This window comes from Lissotriton vulgaris, chromosome 2_1, assembly GCF_964263255.1.
Source record: "Lissotriton vulgaris chromosome 2_1, aLisVul1.2, whole genome shotgun sequence".
In the NCBI taxonomy this organism is placed as follows: Eukaryota; Metazoa; Chordata; class Amphibia; order Caudata; family Salamandridae; genus Lissotriton; species Lissotriton vulgaris.
Genome location: NC_141687.1, coordinates 552064885 through 552079559, shown reverse-complemented (window position 1 = coordinate 552079559; position 14675 = coordinate 552064885). Strand labels below are relative to the sequence as shown.

The 14675-nt window shown below is 41.9% G+C and overlaps 1 protein-coding gene across 1 annotated transcript in view; it reads right to left on the bottom strand.

The window, feature by feature from the left end:
• Positions 1-14675, bottom strand: part of UNC80 (unc-80 subunit of NALCN channel complex) — a 2521865-nt gene that overhangs the window by 185223 nt on the left and 2321967 nt on the right. The window contains exon 60 of the mRNA XM_086955549.1: positions 8847-8903. Coding sequence (XP_086811675.1) covers positions 8847-8903 — 57 coding nt within the window. The remainder of the gene's footprint in view (positions 1-8846; positions 8904-14675) is intronic.

Here is a 14675-nt window from a genome sequence, read left to right as displayed (position 1 = left end):
CCGATGGAAGTTAAAATAGGTAATTTCAAAGAAATGCACAGATTTGTCGTATGCGATTCTAGCCCAGTAAATCTGTTAGGTAGGGATTTGTTGTGTAAAATGAATTGCACAATCTCTTGCTCGCCAAGTGGTGTAGAAATTCAAACACCAGATGAAGATGGCATATATAAATTAATGCTGGCTAAACAAGAGACTGAAAATAAAAAGCTGACTTTAGAAGACCTACCGAGTGAATTACAGCATACTGTGAATCCTGTTGTGTGGGACTTCACAGGAAAAGATGTAGGATTAATGGCAAATGTAGACACGATAAAAGTGACAGTAAAGGAAGGTGCAGTTTACTCAAATACCCGACAGTACAAAATGAGCCCAGAAATAAAAGCAGGAGTTGCAGCAGAAATAAAGTGCTTGGTTGAAACTAGCATTTTACAAGAAATAATGAGCAGTCCATGTAATTCGCCCATAATTGGCATTATGAAACCGAACGGTAAATACAGGGTCATAAAAGACCTCCGAAAAATTTATAAAATTGTTGTCCCATGCTGTCCAGTTGTGCCCAACCCTGCGGTGATTCTGTATCCGATACCGTGGGAGGCTGGATGGTTCACTGTAATCGACCTTTGTCATGCGTTCTTTTCAATTCCATTACATCCAGATAGCAAATTCATTTTTTCTTTTGAATTAGACATGTTTATGTCTGGAACTGTGTCCCTCAGGGGTACACAGAGAGTCCCTCCATCTTTAATCAGATTTTGAAAAAGTGCCTTGAGTCCTTGGTGTTACCTGGACACTCAGTGCTGGTTCAGTATATAGATGACCTACTGGTGGCATCTAAATCTCGAAAGGACTGTGGTGTTGATACCATTGCTTTACTAAATCACCTAGGTGAAGGAGGGCATACGGTGTCACCTGAAAAACTGCAGTTTTGCACCACATCAGTGAAATATTTAGGGCACCAGATAGAGAGAGGTGTTAGGAGAGTTACTTCAGAAAGAATCAGAATAATTAAAAACATGAATCTACTTCAAACTCAAAAAGAAATCCGAAAGTTTCTTGGAGTTGTTGGATACTGCAAACAGTGGATTGTGGGGTTTGCAGTTCTAGCAAAACCATTAATACAAATGACAAAGAAAAGAGCAAAAGACCCAGTAGAATGGGATGATGAAAGTAGGACTTCATTTTTGAAATTACGAGAATGTCTGTTTACAGCTCCAGCATTAGCGATGCCTGATTATTCGAAAGAATTTGCACTTTTCTGTGATACACAAGACAATTGTGCACTTTCAGTTTTGACCCAAGTCCATGGTTTAATGAGACGTCCTGTGGCATATATTTCTTCCACACTGGATCCAGTGGCATGTGCATTGCCAGGATGTCTAAAAGCAGTGGCTGCAACTTGCATGAGTCTTGAGCAAAGTGAGTCCATCATTATGGGACATCGTGTAACTGTGTATGTTCCACATGCAGTTGTGATACTACTGACAAGAACGAAAACTCAGCATTTAACTCCCAGTCGGCTGACTAGGTATGAGCGAATACTTATAGGTGCAGGAAATGTAACCATTGCTAGGTCTAATATTGTGAACCCAGCAACACTGTTACCTGATTCACACTTTGCAGAAGTAAAAAGAGAAGTCGAGCATGATTGTATTGACTTAACAGAGTACAGTACTAAACCACGTCCAGACATAAGAGAAGAGCCATTAACTGATTCTGAATATGAGCTATTTGTAGATGGCTCATGTATGAGACATGAGGAAGGAGTTCTAAGTGCTGCCTATGCAGTATGTACCTTGTGGGGTCCAGTTGAAGCATCCCACTTACCTGGAGTCAAGTCTGCACAAGTAGCCGAATTGGTGGCATTGACAAAAGCTTGCAAATTTTGGAAAAATTGGAGAGTAACCATTTTTACTGATAGCCAGTATGGTTACGGGGTTGTGCATGACTTTGGCCAACTTTGGATGCAAAGGGAGTTTCTGACTTCTTCAGGTACTCAAATTTAAAATGGTCAATATGTAAAAGATTTACTTGAAGCAATCCAACTGCCAAAAGAAGTAGCTGTGGTCAGGTGTGCTGCTCACCAATCTGGAAATGACAAAGTGACAGCTGGTAATCGATATGCTGACCAACTAGCCCAACATTGTGCCAAATGTAAAATATCTGTAAATAAGAAAATTGATGCAGGAGGAAACAGCTGCCAACTTATGTTGCGAGAAGCTTGCACTGCTGCTTTTGCTAAGCTGTTTGTTCTGCCTAATCCTAGCGCTATAGTTAAAAATAAAATAATGGGTATAGAGTAGAGATACATGGTATACAGTGTATTCATTTATTCTGTGTTCTAAAACTGTTTCTTTCTAATATTTTATGAAATTATACATTTGGGCCTGGGAGACGTTATTACTTCATCTTGAAAGTCCTCTGCCCATGACAAGCTCCAGAGAGAAGCTGAAAATATTTGTCATTGAATGGGAGCCAAAGACAGTCAACGCCAAGATACGCATGGGAAGCTGACCCTTAACCCTGCCAGAGGAAGCTAAACTGTGCCCGATGTACTACAATGTATTTAATGACAAATTCTCCATTGTTAGGTGGAATAAAAAATGTCATGTGAAAAATATTGATGGGCGGGAACGTTAAAATTAATATTCAACACTGAGGTATCAAAATTTGTTGTGGTGTGATGACCTCTCCTCATTCATTGTCCAATCAAAATTGGGGATTCTTACACTTGCAACATTGGGGGGTGGTACACTGACCTGGAAAATAGTATAACTAGGGTAGGCTTAGCTAGTTAATTTGTCCGACTTGTCCAAATAGCTAACCTGTCACTGACCCAACGCACTCAATAGGTGACCAAGAACAGAGGGCTGCGAAGCACTCTGTCAGAAGATTCGCTGGCCCAATCGGGGTCCGGGAAGCTGAGGTGCTGGCGAAGCACTTTGTCGGTGAAATCGATAACCCAATCGGGGTTCTGGCTGTTAGCTGCAGAAAGGGAGTAGCGCAGGCGTTGCAACTGAACTGCGGGTGACGGTCTTAACCTTTGGTGGTCCTGTCTTGATCCAAATATGTTTTTTCCCCGTTCTGATTCTAATCTGCACCTGCTGACCTACTGGCAACTGTATAACTATGGCTATCAGCTTTTTTCATAAAGAAAATTGAGGTTTTATTGTTTATAATTGTGGGTCAATCATTGTAATGGTTTTAATTAACTTCACAATAAACTTATTACTTACTTACTGGCAACTGCAACTTTTGGGGTTCTCCTATCTTTTCAACTGACCTGTGGCCAGGGTTGGTCTTCACACCATTCTAGGTAAATATAAAATCTGTGTGGATTTGTCATCGTATATCTTGTTCCTTCTTTTTACCCTCCCTATACGTGAACGTTTTGAATATATATATATATGCTCCCTTTTCTTACCCACCCTAGGGTTAAAATCTTCTAGAAAGTTCTTGAATAGCATGTTTCTTTTTTCTTACCCTCCCTTTGAATAAATACTCAAATAGTTTTGATTAGCATGTTCCCTTTTCTCACCTTCCCTTTGAAAAATTGCTAAATTGTTTTGATTACTTAGCGTGTTCCCTTTTTTTTTTTACCCTCCCTTTAAATAACTGCTCAAATCGTTTGATTATATAGCATGTTCCCTTTTTCTTACCTTCCCTTATTGCTAAATGATCGAAATCAGTTTAATACATCTTTTGCATAGTTACATTCTGGTTCTGATTTTCATTATTGAGAGTCTTGTGGTGTTTAATCTCTGGATCATGACCATTTAAGAAATTTAGATAAAGAGTTGTAAACCTTCCTGAGTCTGTGGTTATTAAATGAGTGCAAATGTTATTGTATATCTATCTATCTTCAAATTAACTCCCTGATCCAATGGGTTAGAGGTACCAAAGACAAGGATTGGTAAGTCAATGGTATAGGACCTAGTAGGTAAAATAGACTGGTAGTAGAGCGAAGGTTACCTGACAAAATTATTGAGTTATTGATTTATGGGCCCAGGTGAGTATGGTAAAATTATAGTCGGGTGACCTCCGTGCTCTATCAGACTCATTTCCCGACTCCACATATGAAGTACGGGTCCGACGCGACTTGGACCGTTTGCGTCTTGACTGACTTACTGCGAGAGGCAGACAGCAAAGGAATGCCACGGGAATGTCCCCCAGAGCACCTCGCTGACAGTCCCTGGAGAGCAAAGGCAACTGAGGCCTACGGAACGCCTTACAGGGCTGTGACATTCATGCCATCAACAGCTTCATCCATATGCTCCTTAAAGCCTTAGGCTGAAGCAGTTGACAGGAGACACACAACGCCGAATCATGGTGCTCTCCCAGGCACCATATACAGATGGTGTGAGGGTCTATGGCCAGCACCTGTCGACCACATATCCTGCAAGCCTTAAAACCAGAGGGCATAAAAAAGACACAGGGCCTCACTTATGAAAATGACGCATCGCTGCGTGAAAGCAGCGATGCGTCACTTCTCAGTGCGCACTCCTTGCATCATGATGGATGGGTCATATTTATAATATTACGCATCATGTCGCAAGGAGTTACAGATACGTCACAAAAGTGACTCAACTCCAGCAATGTGTACTTTCACATGGGCAAGTCCCATGCTGTTAGTGCCTGTGTCAGTCTTACACCTGCCATGAAGCAGGCGTAAGATTTTGACGCATCAGTGGCCAAGAAATGGCGAAGTGAAATCTTATAGATTTCACTGCGTCACTTCCATGACCCTTTCCTGCGTCCAAACGCCCCCTTGCATACATTATACCTGGCGCAGGTATAAAGTGGCGCAGGAGTTTACAAAGTGACACATCTACCTACCGGGGGCGTAAAAGTGACGCACAGCCTCATAAATGAGGCCCACACTGTTTCCCTTAACAAAAAAAACATTAAAATCGGCCATAAATAGCCATAGGTACCACTACTGCGGATTTGTGTGAAAGCGTGGAAAGAAGAAGCTGATGTCAGGGTGTCAGAGGACATCTTATATGGACTCTGGTGATGTCACTGACGTGGTTGCTGTTGATACGGAGTCGCGCGACACCACCTACTGGTGCACAGGGGTGCTGCTGCTGAAAAATGTCTGAATCCTGTCTGACGCCTGGGGAGAATTCAAAAGTTAAGGAATCTGCGGCTAGATTGCTCTATCAGATGGAAATGTTTACTTAGATTCAAAGGATAAGGCCAAAGATCCATAAGCCTTCAACGTCACTGGGAGATGAAGTCAACAAAAAGGTGAGCTGTCAATAAATAGAATTTGAATTACATCTGAAGTAAATTAAACCATGTCTGGCTAAGATGCTGTTTGTAAAATTATGATTTGCCATCCTGCTTTAGGCTGTCTCACAGCAAAATGAAAATGTTCTCAGTTCAACATTCTTGACATTTGTGAGGACTGAATGACTTCGAAGAGCACGTTCCTCTGTTTTAACAACGATATTATCAGCATAGCAGATCAAGGCTATTACATGCCCTTCAACACGTGGAGCCAGCAGTGTCGACCTGACCATATTCTATTGCAAACAATTACAGCGGAATCCTCCGGCCTTTGCTCGAAGTATTTAATGTAGTCTCACAGACATCGTGATGCAAATGTATAATTAAATGCCTAGAAAACAGAATACACTTACTAAAATGAAGGCAATTTCATGGGAATATAAACAGTTATCTTTTGTCATGTACAATAAACAGATGTTAGGTTCCAGCCCATCACAAATATGTGTATTCTTTATGACTGTTTAGAAGTGTATGTTATGTACATCTGAAGCAGTTTGAAGTGTCTTTGGCCCAAAATAAACTAATTTGTATTTATTTAACTGATTGACTTCAGCATGCACATAGGGTAGATGTAAACGTTCAAAAATACATTGCCAAATAAAACTACCTAAAAAATAATAAGTATTGTGAATCAGGAATTATTCACACCTGGTTCCAGGAATGAACACAGTACTCTGGGCCTCATTTCCATTTTGAAAAAAAGTGTTTCCACCGTATAACAAGTGCCAATGTATATATATAATGCTGTTGTAATATTGTGGAGCGGACATCCGTCACGTTTTTGATGGAGTTTAAATCCACCAAACTTTGAATCGGGCTCTATGTCGCATAAAGTCCTTCACACCGCACTTACCAACTTCCAGGGTCTTTTATTATGTTTATTTATTCCCAATAAAACTGATGTCTCGTCATCATTCATAATGGCTCCAAATGTATCCTGCTTGAGCATTTATCCTGCAACCTCACCTCTTCCTGATCAATGAATCTGCAAACTCACCCCTTCCGGATTACTGATTTAACAGCGTAAGATCTTTCTGATCATTACTGATGCAGGTTCAACTTTTTCTGATTACTGAGGTTGCATCTGTTCATGATTAATGATTCTGCAAAAATGTATTTTTCTGTTTGTGCCTAATCTGTACACCAGAATATATTAAAAGGATTATTGAAACCACTTTAGTTGCCACACTGTATCTGTTAATACTTTCACATGACTGGGCACAGCAAACATACTAGGCACCTTTACACAAGGTTTGGCAAACTGGTTATGGCTTGATTACACAATCCTTCACAGTTTATGGACCAGCATTTATTTCATGTAATTTAACGTGCAAGGTTTCACACCAGTAACTTGGGGCAAATAGTCATGCACCATATTGCTTAACACAAACCTGATCATAACTTGGGGCAAATAGTCATGCACCATATTGCTTAACACTAACCTGATCATAACTTGGGGCAAATAGTCATGCACCATATTGCTTAATACAAACCTGATCATAACTTGGGGCAAATAGTCATGCACCATATTGCTTAACACAAACCTGATCATAACTTAGGGCAAATAGCCATGCACCATATTGCTTAACACAAATCTGATCATGAACGGCACAATTATATGCTACACATGTTAAAGATACAACCATAAGTTATCTGTGTTTGCGTATTCGCGTTAATAACGCATGCTTCCGGTAACCTTTGGAGAGTAGTTGGCCGTGCTGTAAATTCACCAACCCTCCAATAACCAAGAGTAACACCATTTCAGAAACAATCTTATCAAATGCCTGCTAGAAACGCTCTGAGGGCCACATTTATCAAAGTTTTGCTTCGCCCGTGCGCCACACAAGGGTGACGCAGAACCTAAATGAGATTTACCAAGCTACGCAAGGCAGTGGATGTCGCTGCCTCGCATTACTCTGCCCCAGGGAGGCGTTCCATGGGTGGAGTGTGGGTGTTCCCTTTCATTCACCCATGGATTTCTGCACATTCCCAGATTTACCATGAGTGATAAACCTGTGGATGCGTCACAATGTTACGCCTTCCCACGGGAGACGTAACAAGGAAAGATATCTTTATTTCTCCTCGTTTTTTGCTTTTTCTACATGTGCTGAATTCTCCAGAACACGTAAAAAGAGGAAAAAGCCTCAAAGGATTGTTTTTGTGCAGGAAGGCGTCTCTTCCTGCACAAAAACAATCCCGCTCCAATAACGGACTCTTGCACCATGATGCAAGGGAGCCTGCATTGGCACTAGGAAGCCAAAAGTGCACCGGTGAAACGAGAGAGCAGGAATGTGCCTCATCTCGATAGATATGGCGCATCCCCGCCCTCTCCCTTTCACGCAGCGCAGCAAGGTGTCTTGCTACGTTGCGTGAAAAAATGATAAATATGGCCCTGAGTATCCCACAAATGTTTCCAAGCATCTATGCAAATACTTGTGAATATACCCCAAAAGAAGGCAAAGCCAAATTGCTCCCGATGCTGACAAATTTGCCATACACACTTCTAGGTGAATAGCTCTCAATAGCCCTTTTCATCAAACCAATTAACTGTGCACGCAAAACTGTAATAAATAGACTTATGGTTGCCTTTAAACATGATATGTACAGGTATTTTTGCAGCAACTACAAATCAAAAAATAAAAAACACTGAAAGGTGAAACATGGCAAATAAAAATTACTGACATGGACTGATACCGGCTAAAGCACTGATTCTCACAAATGTCATGCATGTCCGGGGGACAAATAAAACATATGCCTAACTTTCTTTTATGAGCAACATACCCCAGTTGTCTTATAAACAACTGACAGGAGTCAACACAGAGCAACACCTCATGATAAGTGGACACAACGACGTGCAAATTTACAATGGTAACCACAAATACAAAAACAATTGACTGATACAGACACAAAATGAGTTAATGCTTCTCCAATTATAATGATGTGCTGTCAATGGTTGCCTTGCCTCCTGCTTAGGCCATGGCACAGCGGGACCATAGCTTGGCTGGGGTGTTTCTTCCCTCCCTTTTTAGATCAAAGCAGAATTCTACGGAAGAGTCAATGCTTCTGAAGGAGTTTATAAAAAAACTACGGAGTTGGTTTAATAAAAAAGTAAACGTTCTTCTCTATGAAAGTTCTGATCTAATATGCAACGTTTTTTAGTGAAAACAACAATTGGTTTCTTATTTTCAGAAATATTGTTCAAAATTGGGAAACTTGAGATTGCTCAAAACATCACTATCCTTGTCATAATGGTTATACTCAGGTTGCAAAGTGAGCAGCTAGGAAGCCTGAAACGCATTTGTGACAGGATGGTCAACAGATTTTCTTTGGCGTTGGAAAGTGGGTTTGTATATTCTCCTACATGTCATATGTGGAGAGAAACAAAAGGTTCTTGCCTCAGCTTCGGCTGTTAGGCTTCAGAGCTAATGACGAGTGGTTAGAGGAAGGGGTGCGATGGATAGACAGATGACGCAGACAGGGAAAGAATCCATAAACACCCTCCCACCGCCCACTCACCAGCACAAAACACTCACAGACAGGTAGCATTGCCACTGTACCTAGTAAGGAGGCCCTCAGCAGCCAGGCCCTGGGAGTCCTCGAGGACATTAGGTTCACTGCAGGAAGGGGCAGGGAGATGAAGCATTTAGGGGAAAAAATGGAACACAAAAGGCATGCAACTGTTTTTGCTTTCAAGGAAAAATATAAATACCAACAAAATTAAATTAAAAAAGAAGGGCTGCATAAATGTTTAGGTTTGCATTCACGAAACATAACATAAGAGGGTGCGCAAGGGAGACCAACTTTCCAAGAGACAATGTATAGATAAAGGACTGGGCTGTTGCTTTTTGGTTAAAAAAAGGTGTTATTCCTTGCAGAGTTATTGTTTCCTCTTTGTTTGTGAGTGCGAGATTGATAATCATCCTACCCATAAGTATTCTAGCTTGTCTTCATGGTTTTACTATTAATTGTGTCAGAAAAACAGTAACATGTGCAGAGTTTCCACAATGTACAGTTGAAGGGTTCCTCAATTGCGCTGGTAGATAGTTCTCAGGTTGCGGCACTTGAAAGCTGATGCTCCTTGCAATCTTTGGAAGTGAGTGGGTTTCGGAAGGGTGGCAGATTGAAGGGGATGCTGGGTAAATGTTCAGCTTTAGAGGTGGTAGTGAGAGCTGTGCTGGCTAAGTTTCTGAGAGTAGGGAATCATATACTGAAGTTCACTGAGGATCTCACTGGGAGTAAAGGTAGCACCGTGGCAATTGATTCTCACATATATTGTACCAGCAATGAGTATGGGTACAGGGTGCTGAAGTTTCTGAAGGAGGCTCAATGGTTTATAATATTTGTTCCATAATCGAGTGCTTGTTATCTGTCCCTGATAGGTATGCTCTCTTGATGGTGGGTAGGAGGGATGGTATTCTGGTGTTCAAAATGAACCCTTTACGATATTTTGACAAACTATTGTGTCAAAAATATTGGGAGACACAAATATTGTGAGGTCAAAAATATTGTGGGACCGAATATAGGAGTTAAGAACATTTTTAAGTCTTTTATATAGTTTGTTTTAATGTAGTTGTACATAACACCATACATAGTAAATCTAACCCCTCCGAAGACCAGCACTTTTCCTATTTTGGTTATGTCGGAGTACAATAGTACATCGGACCCCTCAAAAGTCCAACACATTCCCTACTTTAGCTTATGTTGGTGTCAGAACAGTAAATCTTATTTCTGTAAAGTCCAAAACGTTCCTTGCTGCTGCTTTTGTTGGAACTGAGATAGCAATTCTGTCCACTCCCAAGTATAACACTTTCCCTACTGCTGCTCAGGTTCGAGTGGGTGTAGTGAATTTTACCTCTCTAAGTACATTTTTTAATTAGATTTTTTTAAAGTTGTTTTTAATGCGAAATATTTTTTGTATTTTTCAAAATTGTTATACATTTGTTTTACTTTTTTATTTTTTAATATCTAGTGTTTATTATCATTCATTTTTAATATTAATTTTATAATTTATGTTTAAATAATGTTTTGTAAATATAATATTTATTTGGTTACATTATTTTATAGTATATATTTTTTATTTAATGTTTGCGTGTCATTATTTGTTAATATCTTTTTTAAATTATGAGTATATTTTTAACATGTAATTTTATTTTTAAAGTTGATATGTTTCAAATATACTGTATAATAGTTTAAAACAAAGTATATAAGATCAATATTTATGTCTTTTATATTTTTTGACAATATTCTTGTTGGTAATAATTTGTCATAAGCCCCCTTTACACCCACATGTCAGTCTAGATTAATACCCTCCTTATATACCACATATTTTCAGAAGTGCAATTTCACAATGGCCCAAAAATTATCCCAACAAAGGCAGTCTGCATGTGCTCAAAAATAGCTGTAAGCCACAATAGGTAATACATTCTTTATCTTCTAGGGCTGAGTTTTCAGTGAGTCCAGGCACAAGATAAATGTGAACTGTTCTTTCTAGTAAGATACCTGTCCTTCGTTTGATGAGGAATTGATAATTTCCAATCAAACACATCTCTGACTTTAGCTTACCATACAACAGCTCTCTCTAAAATAGGCAACCAAAGGGGCCCAAAAACAAAAAAGTAAATAAAATGGCACCACCTGGTGGTAATTAGTTCTTGTAAAATGTTCAAACAGTGCCAATGTTTGCTGACGTAACATTTTCTCGTTATGCAAAATTCTCAAAACCCCTCCTCTACTTGAAGAACATCTCATCAATATAGAAGTGAGACCTTTTTAGAAGTATTCCTGAACGACACACCTATAACAGTGTAGTTAAAAAGCCATCTCTCATTTTGTTACTTATTCAACCTGTTACTTTGATCGATTTTTGTTGAGAGCCAACTAGAGCTTGCAAGCATTCAGGAAAAGAAACATGCAACTGCACCGATTCCAGTGTTAGTTGCATGATGCCATGTACTGGAGGGATACTTGGAGGACCCCTCAAAACCTACCTGTGTAGCCTCACTGGGTCTGTCTACCAACCCGCACTGGTGACAATGTTCTGCCCGCCTGCTGATGAGCTAAACTCGTGCATGGGAAGCTGAACAAAGGACTTCCTGCAAAGGAGACGTGTGACCACCTCTCCTTTAGAATTTGGTAGAGTGGAGGCAATTCTGAACGCCACCAGATTGCATTGAAGTGAACATGTGGTGCCCTCATTGCATAAACCATTTGTTTTGCAATTAGGGAGCCCTTGGCTCCCGCTCTGGTGCCAAACCACTCAAAGGACAGGAGAGTGTTCATCCCCCTGTCCAGCTCCTCCCTAGGGAGGTGCTCAGAGCTCTTCCATGTAGCAACTTGATTCTGCCATGTTAAATCTTGGCCCCTGGGAGAATCTGACTGGCTAGGACAGCTGTGTGGCGTTCCCGATCCCCTCTGATAGGCGGGTCACCACAGAAGAGGTTCATCCCCTTTTTACTGTTACTCAAGGACTCCCTGATGGTGGATCCTTAGATTTGTCCCAATAACGACTTCAAGCTCCGACTGCCTGTTGTCTGAAGACAGTCCAAAGATTCTTCTGCTAGTGGACACTGGAGCTCTGCTGTTCTTTGAGCCAGGATCAAAGACAAGACTGCTCCAGTGGGAAGATTCCTGATGCTGCTGTGCTTCTTCGAGTTCTGCAACTCCATGGTTGTGCATCCTCCAAGTCACCAAGGACTGTGCCTGGATCCAAGCAAGAAGGAATGTACCTTGAAGTGAAGGAGTTTCTTCCCTGCATCCCCAGGAACCTCTACGACAACAACCGGTTTGCTGATCCTGTTGTCTCACCGATATCACCCAGCTCTGCAACACAGGTGGTGGTTTGTTGGTTCTCCAGAGGCCTGACCAGGCTTCTTTTCAACTGGGGTGACTGTAATCCTTCTCCAAATGATGTGAACTGCCTCCCTGAGCAAGGCGTCTGTTCGTCGTTGCCATGGCTTGTTGGCACTCTCCACAAAAGATCTTCAAGCTCCAAGAAGCCCCAGCCTCCAGCATTGCACAGACCCAAGAACGATGTCCTGCCTGCAAAGTCTGCATCGTTGTCCTTTATCTCCTGTGTGCTGTTGAGACTTCCCTACGACTCCCTGTGCCTGCTGCCAGAGGGTCCTCGAAGCTGCTCCATCAATTCATGGTGGCTTCCTGTGTTTTGTGGGCCAGCCCTGACTTTCTCTTGCTGGGTTAGTCCTACAGATCTTGCTGGTCTGCAACACAGCATCTTCTTCTGTGTTTGCCAAGGATTGTTGGTGGTCCTTCCAGCCACTGATCTTCCTGTACTCGTTGACTGGCATGGGACAGTTTGCGGATGGCTCCTGTCCTCCTGCATCGTCACCTGGCCTGCAAAGTTGCTGCTTCCACCTCATCGAGCTACAGCAAGAACCTCAAACAAGGGCTGGTATTGTGCTCCTGTGCCTCCTGGTCACTTCCATTTAGTTTGGACTCGATCTCCTCTACTTTCAAGTTTTTCTCATCTGGATTCCACGTTCAGGTTTCACCGGCCAGGTCCACAAGACTCTGTAGCTGCTGATCTTCCATGAACCTCCACTGGCGTCTACAGTGGTTCTGACACCACATCATTCTTTTGCACCTAGGATTCCTGGTGTAGGTATCCTGGTTCTTGGGGTATCCACAGGCTCTTCAACCTTCCTTGATTCAAGAGGTTTCTTCTGGGTCCTTTGGGAAGGGTCCTAGAACTGTAAAAATCCAACTGTGACTTATCCTGTGTTGGTCTATGGAAGTTTGACCTGGTGTAACCACTCTGCATCTGGGCGCCTGGGAGTCCCTGACTTCTCACCTTGGATGCTCCCATGTTTCCAAGGGGGTCCCCCATCCTTGGGTATTAGTCCAGTTTTGGTAATTACCTCACATTCCACTATTTTAGTATAGGGTTCTGCCCCCCAGACGGGCCCTATGTGTTTTTCTATGCTACTTACCTATTTCTTGTGTGTAGTTGATATCTCCTGGTGGGAGATATACCAAGTTAGTGTCTAGTGTGTGCTAATAAATACAAGGTATTTTTAAAATCAGCTGGTGTGATTCTTTCTTGTGTGAAAAGCTTACTGAGTGACTATAATGCTAAATGCACTTGCTTTACACCCTCCTGAATATGCCTTAAGTACTCTTCACAGCTATCTCTTGAGAGATCTGGTTTTAAGGGACAGAAACAATATCACTAAGGGTTGCATGGGCTCAGTGCACAGTGCCTCACCACAGGTGGGTACTATATACTGGGCCCGCCTCCTACAGGAAAGCTGATATGGCGGCCACAGGAAGACGGAGGTGGCAGATAAATAATCCTTCAATGGGCCCAATGCACGACCTGCTGGGCCAGGGTTAGAATGAACAAAAGAATTTGGGTTAGGGGGCAGATAAAGAGTAAGCCTGTTTGCCAGTACACATCCCACAAACTTGCTCCAACTACAGGCATATGATATGCCATCTTGGTGGAGGGATGCCAAGCTGCCAAGATAACATTACAAATTTTGGGTGGAAGATCGAAAGCTGCAACTATTGCCGCTCAATCTCCATGAATGAAGGCTGAGAATTGACAGGCTTGGGTGGAGAACCCTCTCCTGCTACTGCAACAGTAGTTTCTCCCAAAGGGACAGCCTGATCGGAGGATCGATGACCATGCTCAACAGCTCAGGATACCACACTCTACGAGCCCAGTCCAGAGAGACAAGGATTACTTGGGCCTGGTCATTCCTTTTTATTTTTTTTATAATTCTTTTTTTATTAGTAAAGAAAAAAGGGCACATTACATGGATAAGGCATTGATAATTAAGGGGTCATTATAAATTATACATTATATGGTTCTTTGTGGTGCACACGTCTCAACAGTTGGTTGACAATGTTCATAGTGTAATGTCAATTCCCCCCTTTGATGCCCTCTCCAACGCTCGGTGGTTCACAAATCTCCCACCTGTAAACATTCTATGGCCTGGTCATTCTTGATCTTTTTGAGAACTCTAGTTAGTAGTGGTATGGGTGGAAAGATATAGAGGAGGCCAGAGCCCCACTCTAGACACAAAGCGTCTCCAAGGGAAAGCCGCCTTGGAAAATCCAAAGCACAGAACTTCTGACATTCCACATTCTTGGCGTAGGGAAACAGATCTAACCAAGGCACTCCCTACTGTTGAAACAGACCTTGTGCCACCCTTGGAAGGAGGTGCCACTCATGATCTGTGAGGCATCTACAGGTGAGTTTGAGTGCTTAGGCGTTCAGGGAACCTGCCAGGTGATGAACCAACAGGGAAATGCAATGCTGTTCCAGCCAGGTTCAGAGTCGCAGTGCCTTTTGACAGAATGTCCAGGGCCCCACTCTGCCCCTTTTGTTGCAGTACCACATGGCAGTAATGTTGTCCATGAACACT